Source organism: Hipposideros armiger, unplaced genomic scaffold (genome assembly GCF_001890085.2).
Source record: "Hipposideros armiger isolate ML-2016 unplaced genomic scaffold, ASM189008v1 scaffold_429, whole genome shotgun sequence".
NCBI lineage: Eukaryota > Metazoa > Chordata > Mammalia > Chiroptera > Hipposideridae > Hipposideros > Hipposideros armiger.
In genome coordinates, this window is record NW_017731779.1 from 145133 (window position 1) to 162906 (window position 17774).

Sequence of the window (17774 nt, forward strand, 5' to 3'; positions counted from 1 at the left end):
GTTAGACATTGGAATCATCTGACAAAGATATTAAAGTAGCCATCAGAAAAATGCTTCAATGGACACTCTTGAAACAAATGGAAAAAATGAAAAATTTCAGCAAAGAAATAGAAGATATAAAAGAGAACCAAACGGGAATTATAGACCGAAAAATACAACGAACAAAATAACAAAGTCAATGGGCTCAATAATAGTTTGGAGATCACAGAGGATAGAATCACTGTGTGGGAGGGCCGATCAATAGAATTTACCCAATATGAACAGAGAAAATAGACCTGAAAGATCATCAAGGACCTGTGTAACACCACCAAACGATTTCTGGCATTGAAGTCCCAGAAGGAGAAAAGAAACAATACAGGGTTAAAAAAAGTATTCTAAGGAATAATGGCTAAAAAATTTCCCAAATTTGGTGAAAGGCCAAGAAGTTGAACCAACTTCAAAAAAATAAACCTCCAAAAATCAAAGCTAAGACATATCATAATCAAACTTCTGAAAACTAAAGACAAAGAAAAGATTGAAAGGAGAAAGGGGAGGGCGCATCCCAGTAGGGAACACCAATTTGAATAAAATCACTTAAAGTGCTTTCCCCAAGGTCACTATTTCCATTACCCCAAAAATGTTCCTTCATACCCCTTTACTGTCAATCCTCTCTCCACCTCCAATCCTTGGCAACCACCGATTTCTTTTCTGTCCCTATAGTTATGCCTTTCCCAAAAAGGTAAATTTCATGTATTTTTAAGTATCTACCAATAAAGATGATGCCCTCCTCAGTTACATCTCTAGTGCTAACCCGTCTTTGGAGCTTCATACTCATTTATCCAATGTCTGTTGTTTAGGTCAGGTTTAGAGTCCCCTCTTTTCTTCCTGTGTTGAGAAGTTTGAGTGATTCAAAACTTACTTAACGTCTCTGAGACTCAGATTCTCTCCATGAAAGAGGAGCCCACCAGGCTGGGTATACACGATAGATACACATACATACTCAATACATCATTAGTTTCAGCTTCTCCGATGAAGTTCCATTTCTTCAAGGAGACCTGCACCTCCTGAGGATGGAGTAAGAGGTTTCTAAATTGTCAGCCCACTTGATGGAGAAGTTCAGGCTTCCTCAGAGGTCAGGAATCATTCTCCCCACCCAGTCAGTGCTATTTGTACACCGCACTGGGAGAGAGGGTGCAAAACACTTCCAACGACTGCCAGCTGAATTCTCAGTTTGTAGTACAAGTGAGTCTTGCATCCAACCAAATACTTCACGTAATGAGAATGCTTCAGGATCTCTAGTTAGCTTCAAGTTTAGGGGGCTGATTAATATCTGAAATAAAGATGGTTTCATTCTGATCGTTTTTACTTAAAGGCAAAAATAAAGCATACTGTTATCTTGCAGCATATACTGCTCCAATATGGTTACTCACAGACATCCGGTTGTTTGCAGTAACATATGAATGTCAGCCTTGTTTCACACTGGACAGATACAGGGAGAGGTGGCAGACCCATTTACTCCTACATATTTTTGTATTCTGAGTCTTCACATTTTCATACACTATTACAGACTAGCAATTTATAAATTATTCTGAGAACGCATGTGATATTTTAGTGGTTGCTTCTTCCCAATTTCTCTCCAGATGAACTAAACAAAAGAACCATAATAAAAGCAAACTGATAAGGATCACATTATTCTCATTTCAAACATACATAAAAGAATTAAAATGTTGTGAAATATGTCAGGCAGTTTTTGATCCTCTAACCTCCAGAGAAAGGGCTTGCAATTAGAATTACATGAGAATTATCACAGCTAGCAACATTTTTTTGTTAATACTAGAAGGATTTCAAGCTATACATACACACTAAAAATGCAGTTACTTTAACACAAAGAAATTAAAATTACAATTGAGGTGTCATAGTAAGTGAAAAAGTTTTAATAGTCTGTCTGGTCAGGGAGCTAATAACGACTTTGCGGAACACAGTGAAACAAAGGTTTCTTTCTCAAAAGCCAAAGTGCATCTGGGGCCGGCACTGTTTTGCTAAGGCCATATACAGCTGCACTTGGTTATAGGAACATTAGTTAAGTGAGACCATAAAAAACAGCTGTATTTGAGATCACACAGGACTCTGTACATTTTCTCCCTGTGGCAGCCAATCAGAAATCCTGCTGACAGGCAAACATGTCCAAAACGAATGATCCCATTTAGATTAATTCCTCTTAATGCCTCACATAGGCCTACTTTCCTGGCATATCCTGAAGAGAGCAAGTCAGTTCCATTCACAACCCGGAGATAGAAAATGCAAACTTGATTACTTGATAAAATATAGAGTGCTCAGTCTGTAAAAATAAGGTTGGTGGGCTCTTCCCCAGCTCAGAGTTCAGCCACGAGGCACCCTGGAAACTCAGCACTCAGCCAGCAAGCGGTCTAGAGAGCTGAGATTTAACGGTGGCTTTGTCATTACTGTTTCAGCTCTCTGCTCTCTACCCAGTAACCCAATACATCCACACTCATTGCCATGAAACTTTGAAATGACCTCCAATCCCTGGCTCTGGGATTTGGGCCATGGGATGCAGGCAGGACTGCAACGTGCTGACTCGGCTGGGCTCGTTTGCTTTCTACCTCTGCCAATGACATGAGAAGAACATACCTGGGTTACTCACTGGGTCCAGAGGGCTGACAGGAGACATGTGGAGCAGATACATGAGCCAGACCAAGCTGAGGTCAGCACCGCTGCCCAGCCAGGCCCAGACTGGATCAGCCAGCCTACAGGCTCATGAGCACAGAAGTGCTTCTCACGGCAGGCCCCTGAGGTTTTGCTGCTGTTTGTTATGCAGCACCATGGTGGCCAGTTAACTGAAGCATCACTAGGGACTGTGTGACCCTGGGCAATCCCTTTCCTGTCTGTGCTCCACTCATCTCTAAGTGAGGGGAGGGCTGGAGGGTCCATACAGCCTCTTCTAATGGTAACTGGGGACCAAGAAAGCTGGGATGAAAAGAGCTCCAGATTCCAGGTGCTCAGATTTCCTCCAGGCCTAGAAGGAGCTGGAAAAAAACACTCCAGCTGGCGCTGTGGGCAGGCAGAAACGCCTTTACCTCCAACAATATGCTGTAAGTGTTTGGCGATGTGTCCACAGTTATGTAAAAAGTCCACGACAGAAGAAGGGTCTGACAAACCCAGGCGCCAGTATCTCTTGAAAGCCAGCTCCCAAACAAAACTTGTTATTCTATTGGTTGAAACCTAGACAAATGAGCAAGTCTGAAGGCAGAATTGGAGAAAATGGAAATCTTTATTTTTAAACACTAGTACATTTTCAGGCTATTTTTAAAAAGGAAAAATCATATTAATTCAAAACTATGCATCAAAGCATATTTATTTAAACTCTAAGTTTACAAACACATAATGAAAGAAACATATTTTATAAATATCTACTCAGAATATGTATTATGAAAAAAAGTGTTTAAAAATAACAGCCCTGGGTCTCCCTCTTTAAATATATAAAATTTCCATACAATGTATAAGAATTCTTTCTCAAGAGCCAAAAATTTCACAAAGGCCAACAACTCAGTTCTCATCAGACACAATCAAAAGTAATAGGGATATAAAAAAATGTAAAAGTTCTGTACAAGGGAAATACAGATAGCACACGGGTAAATCTCATTACCATACATGCCATTTGTGTTTTAAAAATGTTTTATAAAAACTGCCATTTAAAACAAATAAATGAGAGTCCTTCCCTGACTGTGGAAAATATATAAATTATCACCCTCCCACCTGGGTGTTGAGACTCCCGCCTGCTGGGGTTGGGGAGAGAAGTTTCCATGTGTTTCCTGATCAGGGGCCTAAGCCACACGTGGGGACCCACCTCCTCTGGCAGTGGCTGGTTTTGGTGGGTGATTCACTATTATTTCCTTTCACGTAGAAAAATCCTTTGGGATCATATGATTGCTCACAAGACTAGGGGATGACTTCAGACTGTTGTATCTAATTAATACGTGCATTCTGCGGTTTAGACAACCAAATTCTGGGAAGCCTGATTTTCCACTGTCAGAGACACACCCCATCACCTACCACAGCGAAACACATGGCCCAGCCCCATGGCTGTCACTTCATCTTTCCTCTTCCAGCCCAAGCTTCCAGCCCAAGCTGCTCTGTTGCCTGCAGAGCGTGCAAACTATTGTCTCTTCTGACATTTCTTCTGGAAAGAGCTCTTCAAAAAAGTGCGGTACACGGGGTCATCCACATATTCGTTCTTAAACCTGGAGCTCAGCACTCTTTGTCTCTTTTTCTCCCCTTGGATTATGTCTGTTCCATAAAATGTGTCTTCAAATCGCATATCAGAGGCTGTGGACTAAAATTAGCCAGTGTTACATCGCAGAAGGGCATGGCACTTGACCATGACAAAAACAGACAAAGGTCCGACCCAGGCAGCTAGGGGTGGGTGCTGAGGTCGGGTGGGCAGCCCGGGATGGGGAATGGCCCCACGCTGGCGGCTCTGGAATCTTCCTGCCTGCTCTATCTCCTACCTCCTTTCAGCCCCTCTTTCTTCAGGATCTCCAACCCCTAGTGACTTTCCTCCAACACAAGCAGGACTAAAGGCTTCTCATTTAAATCTCCCCTACTCTCCATCTTTCCTCTGGCTCCTGCCCAACCAGATTTTTGAGAAATTTGTTAATAGTCATCTCTAATTCACCCCTATTCCTCTTTAAGCCCCTGTCCCTGCAACCTCCCCGAAACTGTCCTTGCTCAAGCCCTAGGTTCCTATGACATTTTTATGTCCTAAATTTAGTTGGCTATTCTGTCACCTAACTAACTATTGCTAAGCTCCCTTCTCTGTCATAAGCCCTTCCTCGTGTTTCTTCTCCCCCTCCTCTGGCTGCTCACTACTGGTGGCTCAGGGGCTCCGCTTTCTCAACTATTTGCTCAGCGCTGATGCATTTGGCCTCCTCCTCTGCACATATGTTCCCTAGGCCTTCACACCCACACGCATGGCTTCAATTCCTGCATCTACTCCCAGGACGCTGACATCTATAGCTCCAGTCCAGACCTCCAGCTGTGCTCAAGCCTGCATGTCTAACTGCCCAGTGGGCATTTCAGAGTGTTTATCCTAGAAGCACTTGGACTCAACCTGTCCTAAATTGAACTCAGTCTTCCTTCTCATTGCTGACCTTCCTATAGTCCATAAATAGCACATCTATCCCCATCCATTTAGCTACACTGATCATAAGCCTAAGTCACTGTAAACTCCCCCTGCCCCACCCTGTCCAGGACCCCTCCCTAGCCTCTTTCTTTTCTTCTTTATCCCCACTGACTCCAGGATGCAGGCCCTCACTCCTCCTCTCCTAAAGCACTGCACAACTGCTACACCCCCAGGCTATTTTCTACAGAACCACTAGACAAGTTCTCTAAAAACTTCCTATGTGACCCCTCTACTTACAATCTTTCAATAGCCCCACTGCCTTCAAGATAACATCCAAGCTCCCTCGGCTGGCCCTACATACCGGCCACACTTCACTGGCTTGTTCATGCCTTTTTGTCTTTAGAGGTATGGTTTCATTTGCACGGAAGATATTCCTTATTCTCTGCCACAGGCCAACTTGAGGGCCCTTCTCTTGGGTTCCTTAGCATGTCAATGCAATAGAATGAGGACAGAGGCGAGGCAGGGGCAGCTAAATTTCTCCCCACAGGGTTCCTTAAAACCCTTCAGGGTGGGGATATTAGAGACTAGTGCTGAATTGTATACATTTTCTCACCACCGAGCCACATGCCCAACCCTTGGTCACAGCTCAGTAAGTGTTAGCTGGGGAAGAAATGTGGGAGTTTTCTGTTATGCTCAGGTAAAGTCTACATTATAAAGCATTATTTTTGCTTCCTAATTCTCTACTATTTTGCCTCCTAAAATGTGTTCCCAACTGGTTTTCATTGAGTTGGATCACTTCGGATAACACCAATGTGTAGTGCATCTTACTGTGTCACTGAGGCCACCTTCCCTAGCTGGTAACAAGAGGCAGAATCCAGCTTTTAGGGCTTAAAAACACATTGACAATCGTGAAGAAGAGACAAACAATGGAAGAGTTACAAAGAAGCCTGAAGCTACAAAATGGACCCAAGTGCAGAGCTGGGCGTGTTCCCTGCCAGTTACCAGATGGTTATCCAGGGTAACAGGCTGCTCCATGGGCCCCCCAGACGCTACCCTTGTTTCACTCGGGAGACCGCTGGTTGCTTGGGCACTCTCTGCCATTAGGAGAAAACACTTCTGTTCCATTCGTTCTTGTCAAAGTACTTCCTCTGAGTAATCTTTCCCTATTATTAGTGCTAAAGTTATCAAAGGAGAAAATAAAACATCTATGAAAGTGTTGCCACTGTGTGAGAACAGCAAAAGTCAGCCTCGCAAACACAATAATAAAGCCGATTTACCAGTAGCTCTAGTTAATTATGCACCGTGTTGTTATGGTTATTCTGTGAGACAATAAAAGGTAATGGGGCTGTCTGTGAAGTTAGTGGGAAAGAACCCAGCACAATCACTGAGGTGGACTGCTGACTCTTTTGAAAAATTCTGTCCCGAGTCAGTGTGTGTCTGGGCGAGCACAAGTCATTAAAACAAGAAGGCCTCCCAGTGAGGGCTGCTAACCCACCCCTCCTTAAAACACACAAAAGAGATTTCTCTGGTCATAAAATAGCTTCCATCAATGAGTTTTCCAATTAGATTTGTTTCACCAACTGGAAAAAAAAATAGCAGTCACAAACAGACTAACCAAGGGCCACAGGGTTATGTACCAACCTGAAGGAAAAGCTGCTTTGCTACAACAGGATCACGAAAGTCTTTGATTCAATAAAAACTGAGGTGGCAAGCTGGATTTAGGGACTGGTGGCCTTTGTTCCTGAAGATGTTTCTACTAGTCTAACTGTTTGACACAACATGTTACATTCAGGGTAGATAAGTGATTTGTTTTTCACTGTCAATTTTCAATGAAAATTTTTTTCTCTGAGAACTTAAAAAAATGTTGAATGTTGGTGCAATTGTTTAGAGAAATGGACCTTAAAAAACTCAAGAGCTGAGTTCAAATAAAGCTACATGGGAAGGCAGCCTGGTATTGGAGCCAAATCTATTGTGGAATAAAGAGATTATGATCAGAGCAGAAAGCAAAAGGATTTCTTTTAATGTGATTAAGAAGTAGCATTTGAAATCTACAAGACCCAGCTGGTAGGATGTTTAACCATACATGGATTAAAAAATCAAAACACCTGAGAGACTTTCAGCGGGCTCCCTACTCCATTTCCCATCCTCGAAATCTCTAGACAATTTAAAAAAATGTTTTAAGGAGGGGGCATCCATGGACGACAGGAGCACAGATGAGAGGCAGCCGTCTCCAGCAGCTCAAAAAGGATAGTTGTTTTCAAGAGATTTCAAATCCTAGAACACTGACTAAATAATTATTCAGTTTTTTAGGTCTTTCTTAGGATTTAATGGATATCTTCACAATAGGAATATTTGATTTTCTCTTTCCCTGCAGTTTATCATTGGTGGTTAATCTACTTTCCGGCGTGTGGTCCCCTCTGTGCCCCTGTGGGTGGGTAGCAGTACTATCACTATCACTCCTCTCCTGACTATTTCACTTTGAAGGACCTTCCTGTCAAGGATGCAGCAAAGAAGGAAAGTCAATTGACACCTGATGCGGTTGCCTGTTCTCAGGATCCCACCTGATAGGAAAGCAGTTATATATACAACTGAACATTTAAGGAAACCCATGGTTCTTCCTAATCCATCTATGGTAACTCAATCACTGCAAAAAGGTGTATCATAAGCATGCACAATTTTGTTAGTAGGTGCAACTAACCAAAACTAAGGGTGCCATTTATTCAGAAAAAAATTTTAATTTTAATCAGAAAAATCCCGTTCATTCAAATTTCCCTGTTTGGTATTTATCATTTTGCAGATGCAGTAGATGAAATTCTAAATGAGTAAAACTGACTTCATTTCAGGGTCCACTAAATATTTTATGATACAATAATGAAAACTAAGCTATTGTGAATGATATTTTTTAGCAACTTCAGCTTTGATTATTTTTCCATGTTGATTTGTCTTTTAACGGTATGTACAGGGCTTGAAACTAATAGAATTTTTGCTTTCACTAAACTGCTTTAGTATTTCCACAACTAGTATTTGAGCTTTCTTTATTCCTTTTGTTATAAAAGTGAGAGCTTAGGTTAATTATGAACTGACACAAACATTAATGAACTTCTGACAAGTTATTCAGGTTTTCTAGGTCTTTGTTAGACCTGTCACAGGGGAAAAGAAGAGAAGGTAGCTTCCCCATTAGCTAAGTTAATCAGTATATGATAAGGCTACATAAACTACACGTTCACTTATGCCGAGTCCCCTTTAATCTACTACTGAAAAGTTTCCTTTAATATTGCTCCTACTAACAAGACTGTAAATGCCTGATGGTATCTCCGTATGCCCTCAGTGCTTTGCATAGACAAAGCACGTATTCTGTGCCGGCCGAGTGGCTCAGGTGGCTAAGAGCTGGCTCAAGAGTTTGAGCTCTGAGCAACAGGGTCCCCAGTTTGATTCACGGCCCGAGCTGAGCTGCCAACAGGTGGCAGGATGGTTCAGCTTAAGAAAAAAAAAAAAGGACAAAGCACATATTCAACAACTATTTTCTGTATGCCGATAAATGGTAATGCAAAGAAGCATCATCTGACCTCGTTAGAAAGAAACATAAGGAACCTACACTGGTTTCCCTGTTTGGGGTCAAGTTTGAGGTTTGCATTCAGTGGGTTTCAATCAGGGAAAAGTTGCATTGGCTTTCTTCAAAATCAACCCAGAAGCCTAAGCATGTTTCTTGCTGAACTTGGGACACAGCGGGAGAGGATAAGGGAATTACAGGGCAGGTCCCCAAGTGGCATTAGCCAGCGCTTACATAACGAGCTTTCACTCTCTTGGGTAACTCTTCATCCAAAGTGTATATGTCCTCTCTCTTCATTGCTATCTGGGATCCATCTTCAAATTCAACCTAATGAAAAATAAGACACCGTGACAGATATTAAAAAACAAACAAGCATTGATCACTTTTTTCAGGGTTCCAACTAACGACATAAAAAAGGATGAAGCAGAATAAAGAAGGGAACCAGCTAACAGCCAAGGAGGGAAAAAAAGGCCTTTCCCGTACCAAACTAAGAACAAAAGATGTTTTCATACGAGCTAAAGTTCTTGAAAATGAGTGTGTTGGAATATGTGACATGAAAACTTTATCCCCAAAGCAAAGACAAAGAAAAGTAGCTGTTGCTCAAGTAATTTCTCAGAACCGGAGACTGGGGCCAATTTAGCAGTAAGACAGGCTGGGACTACCGCTTGTTTCTTGAAGAGGCTCTGACAACATGAAAGGGAGGACTGCTTCCTTACAAGAAAGAAATGATATCTTGACATTTGTATAATAATCCTCCCAGAAAAAAATAATTTCACAAGTTCTTACAGAGCTTTAACATTCAAAACTCACTTTTGTCAAATTCAACCAAATGGCCAGGAAAACCCCAGGTTCTTAGCCTCATTATGTATAAACCACACTAATGTGAAAAAACACTATATTAATACCTTAAATGAAAATGTTTAAAACTTCTTTTCAAGCTAATCCAATGGCAGCAATAATTTCATGAAGTTTTTTTTTTTTTCCCCAACATTTTAGGAGATTTTGTCAGAGAAAAGGGTTTAAGTGATAATGGCTACCAGACACCTAGACCATCTAGGAGAAATTCATCAAATGCCCTAGTCAAAGGGATTGTTCTTAGTTCAGGTTCAATCCTATGTGAACTCTTCTAGGAGAAAACAACAAAAGAGATGCAAACAGGGTGGAATATCTAATATTCCTAACGCTCAACCAGTTATGATATTTTTGAAGTCCCTACTTGTCTGTCTGAATTACTTTTAAGAAATAAAAGTATACTTGTACTTCTAGTTAAAGGTAAGTTAATGCATGGAGGTGAGAGCTATGTGAATAAAAAATACGCTGGAGTTTAAAAAATACTCTAAGTAAATATATAATTAGACTTATTATCCATGTCCTGCTCACGTGTGATTAAGCTGAAACAACAGGGCGGAATTAGGTCTCAGCCAAAGGAAATCTCTCCCTGTTACTTCCCAGAAGGCTTGAGGTGGGAAGGATTTTCTTCCTGGCCTTGTTTGAGCAGGATGGTTTCTTTAATATTTAATTACGCCAAGGTGTCATCTCCTTTATAGAATTTGATCGCATTGCTAGAACCACTTGTGCCTAACTTTTTCCTGTTTTAGATCATTTGAAAATTCTAAAAGAAAAAAAGGCAATTATAAAACTAAAACAGAGTATGCAATGGCAACCAACTGTCTTGGTTTGGCTGGGACCAAGTGGTCTCCCAGGATGCAGGACTTTCAGGGCTAAAATCAGGACTGTCCCTGGCAAGCAGGGATGGTTTTTCACTGTAGCTGGGATGAAGCTGAGAGCAAGTTTTGGCCTTTCTCTTTACCAGCTGTGTGCTCTTAAACAAATGATTACATTCAGTGAGCCCTTTTATGCTCGTTTGTAAACTAAGAGCAAAAACACCTATTTTATAGGACTACTATAAGGATCAAAACATGCATATACTTAGGATACTTATCACCATGCAGTAGGTATTTTAGCTATGTCTGTTTGTTCAAATGTCTTTGCTTATTCAATGGTGAGGTTGAATAATTAGACATAAAACACAAAATGATCTCAAAAGGCCACTTGGTTTAATGAGGAATTTTAAAGTACTTGTACTTGAGAGACAATTTTAACATTAGTCTTAGCTTTTTCATTAAGTCTATAAATATGCCCATAGTTCTATGTTGATAGACCATCATAAATTCAACTGAAGTTAACACGCTGATTACTAATTAGCCTGAATTTCAACATGTCCTCATTATGATACTTTAATGTAGCAAATAACTCTGCTACATGTGAGATGCTTCACTTTTGCATTTATTGTTTAATTAATGTAATTATTTTCTGTTGAATGATGTAATAATGCTTCTTTTCTATGAGTCTCCAGTATTTTCAACCTGTCTTATGATTTTGTCTAACTTTGGATAGTCTGATGCAAAAAAGCTCTAGCACCTACTCTATTAATCTGCAACTTAACATTGTCATTAATACAGAGAGGAAAATGGCCTTTACTTACACTTACACTTAAACACACACACACACACACACACACACACACACACACTACATATATATATATGTTCCCCCTCCCGACTCCCCTTGGATCTTTCTAGACCTTAGAAAGTGTCCCCATCTACGTTTCCCAAACTTCTTTGAACACTTTTCATTACACTGTGCTCCAGTTCCTGATGCAGTGTCCTATAACGTACTCTTCCATTTAAGCCCTTGCCCCTTATCGGGGCAACTCTGCTGAAACTGGCAGTCTTATCATTCTTAAGCTGTTTTTAACTTAACAGGCCTGAGCCTTTTGCTTTTTCTCCTTTTACTTCAACTTTCCTGTTTAAAGTCTTTCTGAAGGAATACAAATGCACGTGTGCAGTCCATGTTGCTTTCCTTATTGGAGTTGAACTCAATCTCATTTTTGATAGGGAGAAAATCATTTTTAATTGTATACATACTCTTTAATAGAATGTAGAGTTCCCTAGTGAATAGAATGTCCAACGGAGAACTGTACTTTTCATTCCACAGCCACTCCTTTAAGCTTGGGTGTATGAGTGGCCACATCTGTACCAGTGAACTATTGTTTTAGGTTTGCTGGGATGCCCAGTGGGGGGTCATGTCTCTCAGGCAAATGCCATCAATTCAGGGACTGCTGGTTGATGAACCGTCATTACTGTCTTGGCTTATGGTGAGATAAACAAGCCAGTTTGTTTCTTCCCGTATAATGAAAACACAGGAGAGTAGCCCCACTTCTAGCCTAACAATAGTCCTCACTATTCATCAAATGTTATTAGGGCTGCCCAGTGTCAAACATGGTAATAAAACATCAATATCTGGGTCATCAGACATCAAATCTTTTCCTCCATTACAAAATAAGAGGTGCCAAATTGATGTGACTCATTGATCAGCAGCACACTGGACATACTGTCTGCCCCCTGGCTTCTCCTGTCCAGCCCAGCGAGCATCACACACTAGGCAGCACTCACCTGGTACATGTGGGCAACATTCAGCCCAAGGTATTTGGCCCCATAGAGTTTGCCATCGGGCCACTTGACTTGGACGACTTCTCCCTCCGTGGGAGGGCCCAGCTTCACACAGTCTCGGCTCTACGGAATAAACAGAGACAGGCTTTTCAAGGCAAGTGTCTAAGTGACTGTATTTAGAACTTAGCAAATGATGAACTCCTGGCAATTAAAAGGAGTTATTGCCTCTGTGTTTTATGGATTATGATCTCGCATGGGTGTTCAGGGGAAGAGATATGAGCCAAAGGAGTACTTAAAGATTCAGCCTACATCATAAAGTTGCAAAGGAACCACCAGAATCCAGGCAGGAAAAAACAGCAGCATTTACATTTGCTTTTTGACAAAGAACTGTTCAGACGGTGAGTAAAATATGCATAAAAACTGCTTCAGCTGAGAAACAGACCAGCTAATGATTTATAACACCTGACATTTATGTAGCATTTGGCAGTTAACAAAATGCTTTAACATACATCTCATTTTATTCTCATAATCACTCCATGAAGTAGGCAGAGATTATTAATTATCCCATTTTGTTGACAAGGAAACTGAGCCTCTGAGGTAGCTCCTTGAAACTGTCATGACCGCTGGAAGAGTCAGGCTGAATAGGGGAATTACAAGCTGAGGACACCCAGGTAGAAGTGGGATGGGGGAAGAAGCAGACTGAGATGGGAGCTGGAAGGCACTGACAAAGAAGCAGAGAAAAGGAATGCAGGGAGCCTCTGTAGCACGGCAGGGGAGGCTGGGAGCCACGTGTCCTGTTTGGGAGGCCCCTTCTGAAGACCCCTGGATCTCCCCCAACAGGCACTCTTCTGCCGGCATCTCCCATTAAGTGGGACTAGCCCACATCCTTCCACAGGTAATGTGATCACTGTGACAGCCATAGCCGGTCTTCTCACTTCAGATCTTCTACTCAACACTGCCTCCCCAAAGGCAGTCGTTCAGAGTAAATTCCCCAGTAGTTGTCCTGGAAGGTGCTTTTTTGGAGTGGGGAAGGGGTACAGGTGAAATAATAAAACATTTTCACAGCCATAGTTTGCAAACTCTTAAATTTATATGTGCTCAGTATGGCTCAATAAAATTTTCATACAAAGGAATTAAATACTTGACTACTTTGGTAAATTTTTTGCATATTTAGCAATTCATGTTTTGCTACTACTGGTATTTTACTGATGAGGCCAATCTGACTGATTGAAAAGCACACTTGACCAATCACACTACAAATGCAGACGGGGCAAGGTTCTGTGATTCAAACGAGAAGCACACACAGGAAATATTTAGTTGTTTACGATTAGAAATCCACCATGTATTACTTTTCATGATTAATAGAGATTCTGCATTTTAAGAGAGTAGACATTCTATGGTTGGGGTCGGAGTACACATGAAAGGCTCGACTATTCGTTTTTCTCTCTACAGGCTATGCTTCCATTTAGAGCTGTAAGCAAAGAAAAAAACTGTGTGCTCAGAGGCTCTGGGAGAATTGACAGTCTGCGTCTAACTTCGTCCAATGAAAATAAGCTTATTTTTGGTCTTCCTAATATTTGACTTTGGTCATGCAGGACTGAAAGGACAGGCGATAGAAATGTATTCTACCTATGCCCTTGGGTGATCACCTCACCTTCCATTTCCCTTCCAAATGCGTACTAGGAACATTGGAAGATGTAGCTTCTAAATACACACTGTCTGATCTCTGAAAGCAAGAAGCCACATCTGCTCTGGGGTAACTCTGAGCTCATCCTGGATGCTTTGGAGATGCTGCGGGGATGGGGACAACAGTACGTCTCCCTTCTCCTAAAGTTTTCTTCCATGTGGGGGAAGCTCCGTTAGGGTGATGCTCCTGGCTTTCATCTACTCCCGCATTCATTCACTCTTCTAAGAGAATAAGGAGTGACTTAATTTTATTGCTGAGTTCTGAAGGAGACTGACTGTATTTTCCAAACTACGCACCATGGTCCTGGGTGCCACAGCCAACTCATGGGCTCTGTGGGATATTTTCAGGAGAAGCACAGCGACACTTAGACACCCAGCTTACCACACTATCGTTTAGACCGTACTTCATAGACAGAACTGTTTGGTATTTCTTTTGGCCAAGGGGCACTGTAAAAAATATACTGAGACACCCAGGGCCTGGAGCAGGGCAGTTTGGTAACTCTGTCTTAACCCCTCACCTTCCCTTTTTCTGTGGAGCTGCTCTGTGGGCAGAGAAGTGGAATTCTTCTCTGATCCTTCCTCAGAGAGGAGATGGCGGTGTCCTGCACCACCTGTCTCTAGGAGGTCTGTCTAATTCCCAGGTCCAGTATTGGGAGGCCTGTTTGCCCACAGATGTAAGCCATGCTCTACAGTAACTGTTTTTTTCATAATAAAGGAGATATTTTTAATCTCCAAATCCTGACTCCTTTGCCTCTCTGTATTGCTTTCCCTTTGAAAGGATGAGAAGTTATATTTATTAGGCCCTTCTTCAATCTCAACAGAGATAACTGAAGGCCTCGGGGAATTATGGAGGCTACATTCCCCATTTACTCACCCACCAAGTGGGAGAGTTAGTTCGTTTTACAGATTTAATCTTCAAAACAGGTTTTCTAACCTTTAAAAGAACTCTCCCAAACAAATCCTGACTTTCAGTTTTAGATACCATATCACCAAGGTGTGGCAATGGCCACAGAAATGTGGCCTTAGCTTGCTAACCATCCTGTAATCCCATCACCGCACTGCTTCCTCCCACTTCCATGTAATCTTCCTTAGTTTCCCTCAATTTCAAATGCATAAAACCAGCTGCAAAACTGTTATTCTGCAGAGCATTTGAGATCTGGCTCCCTGGTATATGCTGTCACTTTGGCTTAAACTCTTACAAAAATTGTTTTAAAAGTTAAGCAAAGTATAAAGTATACTTGAGGTATTTATCATAAAACATAGCTTACTAATGAACTAAGTGTATGCAACTTTACCAAATGAGAAACAATTCTTTTTTTAAAAAGGTGTTTGAAAACTAAATGTCTGAGATACAGTTTGCTATCTTTCTTACTAATTGTTAATCAGCCCTTTACTCACAACAAGTCCTAATTCACCATTGAAAAGGCCTGACCTCAAAGGGCTCCTTCTGACTCAGCCACAACCTGCTTTGATCTGTATCAACCAAAGATCAATTTGTGCTCTTCCATGTCAAAACCGAGGTAAGATGCTTCAGTTTGCTTTCTCAGTCTTCTTGCTTTCAGAACGCTTTCTTTTCTTTATTCATACAAGAATAAAGATAAATAACCTACTAACCATGACATAAAATTGCTCTGTAGCTCCCCTCCCTGCACCACCAGGAGACACTACTCGTCACCATGATGGCGGCCTTCTCACCCTTTACCAGGTCATTTAGCTTTAAGTGGATCTGTTTGATTTGCATACAATTCCATTCAGTATTATTCATTATTTACACCACAGCTGCTCTCCAGATGGATGTAAGGCAGCCCACAGTAAAATACAAAAGAGTTGTTTCTGTAACATCTAGTTTCCTCCATAGAGAAATGGTTTCAATTCATCAGCTGTCTCTAAGTTTGAGTTTCCCAGAAATTTTCTGTGACTACTTTCTATATTCTAAGGAGTATAAAGCATTGAAACCGAACTGGAGCCAGGATCATGGGGGCTGATGAGAAGTTGAAAGATTTGATATTTAGGTTTCCCTGATTCCTCCAAAGCAGAAGCTGCTGGGTGTCCTCAAAATTGTAGCAATCACTAATTCAATATCTACTCGCTGACCACTAGAGGAGTCAACAAAGGCCAGCTCCCCAAGCGAGGGACAGACAGTGGGCATCTCATCCATACTTGGAGGCCTGTTACACTAAGCCCCGCGGCTCTGTTGGGTGGGGACCTCATGGGTCCTTGAAAGGGCTGAAATCTATGTGGAATACATCAGCATTGGCCCCCGTGATCACTTCAACCAGAACAGAACTTTTATTTGAATTATACATTGGGTTGCTGAGTAAGATTTCACATGGAAAAACAGGTTTCTGTTAAAAATAAACGGTCTGAAAAAATATAATGTCTGAAAATGAAGGTATTTAGTTTGTGGAACACCACAGTTTGAATGGTCTGCCCTTTCTCTTAAAGGTCTTCAGCTGGCTCACATCTCCCTGGGCTGTGCACAAGGAATCAGACAATAGAGCAAAGCCCCTCGGTCCCAACCACAGGAACATACACTAAAAAGGAGAATTCCAGCCTCCTCTCACCATAGTACTATGTGACCTGGGTGATTTTTTTTTAAAGCATTCTAAAATTTTGGATGTATTATATTAAAGGATGTAAAGTGCTAACAGGGTCTTTCCTAATGCAGTTTGTAATGTGTTGTTGGAGAAAGTAAACACCTTTGCTGGAAAATTATATGCATTAAAAACCTTGACTAAAGCATTTTTCTCAGTTGCTGTCTAGACCATCGGAAGCAGTTTGCCTTCACCTGACATAAATAGCTGTTTACCATTTGTTGTGTTGCCTCCAGGGATGTATAAACTCCCCTAAAATCTGCCAGTCCTGTCCACAGGGACACAGGTGTCTGGAGCTGCCACCAAGCTGGTAGCTAAAGTACTAAATAGACGATGTGAAAATAATAATCACAGTCAAGAGTGGACTTTTGGTTATGATTAAAGGACTGTGATTAAAGGACAGAGACGGGTCATCAATCCAGGCAAAAGGGCTGTGTCATGTCATATCACATTCCTGCCAAAGTCAGGGCCAAACTCCTATACTTGTACCACCAACTACAGAGAAAAGCTCAACTGCCTGTCTGGTTATCTGAATTCTGAAGTCATGCTCTTGGGACTTTTACTGGGCCCTTGGAAATGGACTTCTACAAGTTGCTGTTCTTCAATGTTGCCTGTCTCACCACCCTCCTCCCCACCATGCCCACCTCTATTCTTATCAAGTATAAGTCACAGAACAGGCAGCCCTGTCTGTCAGTCCAGCCACACCAGATAAAGACATGGTATATGAGTTCGCAGTAGTTAATCCACATATAGTTTGGAGCATGTGACTGTCTCCCTTGGGAAAAATGCTTAAGTGACGGGGGGCAAACTGACGGCAGCAATTGCTGGCATTTTGAAGGATAATCACATACTCATTACTGGACTCTGGCAGGGATTAACAAGACTGACTAATAACCAGGTATTAATCGTACTGGATATCTGTCATTTGATTGGCTGCCCAGCCCTGAACCCCCTTTCTCACCTTCAGAGTCTTAGGGGAAGGCAGAGCTGGCCTGCCATTACAGACACTGGAAAACACCAGATACTCCCTTGCAAAGCTTCCCTGGCAGCAGACATGACAGGGTCCTGACCAGTTGGCTGCACCTGCCCAGAAGGCAGAACCTTTGACTAAAGATGTAGAGTAACAGTAAATGAGAGAATGCTCTCAGAACGCAGCGGCAGCACCCACATGCTGATGGCAGAGCCCAGGTCCAGGCTGACCACACAAGGGGAGATGTCCATGTCTTTCCTGGACACACACATATGCACAGGGTGTCAAAACAATGTATACATATTTTTAGAAAGGAAAAAACTGTATTAAAATTGTAATACTCAATATATACCGATAACGAAAGATGAATACAAGTCATGTTTGACTTCTGCAATTACAAGAG

The 17774-nt window shown here is 41.7% G+C and overlaps 1 protein-coding gene across 3 annotated transcripts in view; it reads right to left on the reverse strand.

Moving 5' to 3' along the window:
- Nucleotides 1-3249: 3249 nt before the first annotated feature.
- KDM4C (lysine demethylase 4C) overlaps nucleotides 3250-17774 on the reverse strand; it is a 447429-nt gene continuing 432904 nt past the window's right edge. For all 3 annotated transcript variants that reach the window (XM_019664744.1, XM_019664743.1, XM_019664745.1), the window contains 3 exons: nucleotides 12125-12244; nucleotides 8904-8996; nucleotides 3250-4330 (listed from right to left, as the gene is read on the reverse strand). In XM_019664744.1, coding sequence (XP_019520289.1) covers nucleotides 4154-4330; nucleotides 8904-8996; nucleotides 12125-12244 — 390 coding nt within the window. In that variant the 3' untranslated portion in view covers nucleotides 3250-4153. The remainder of the gene's footprint in view (nucleotides 4331-8903; nucleotides 8997-12124; nucleotides 12245-17774) is intronic.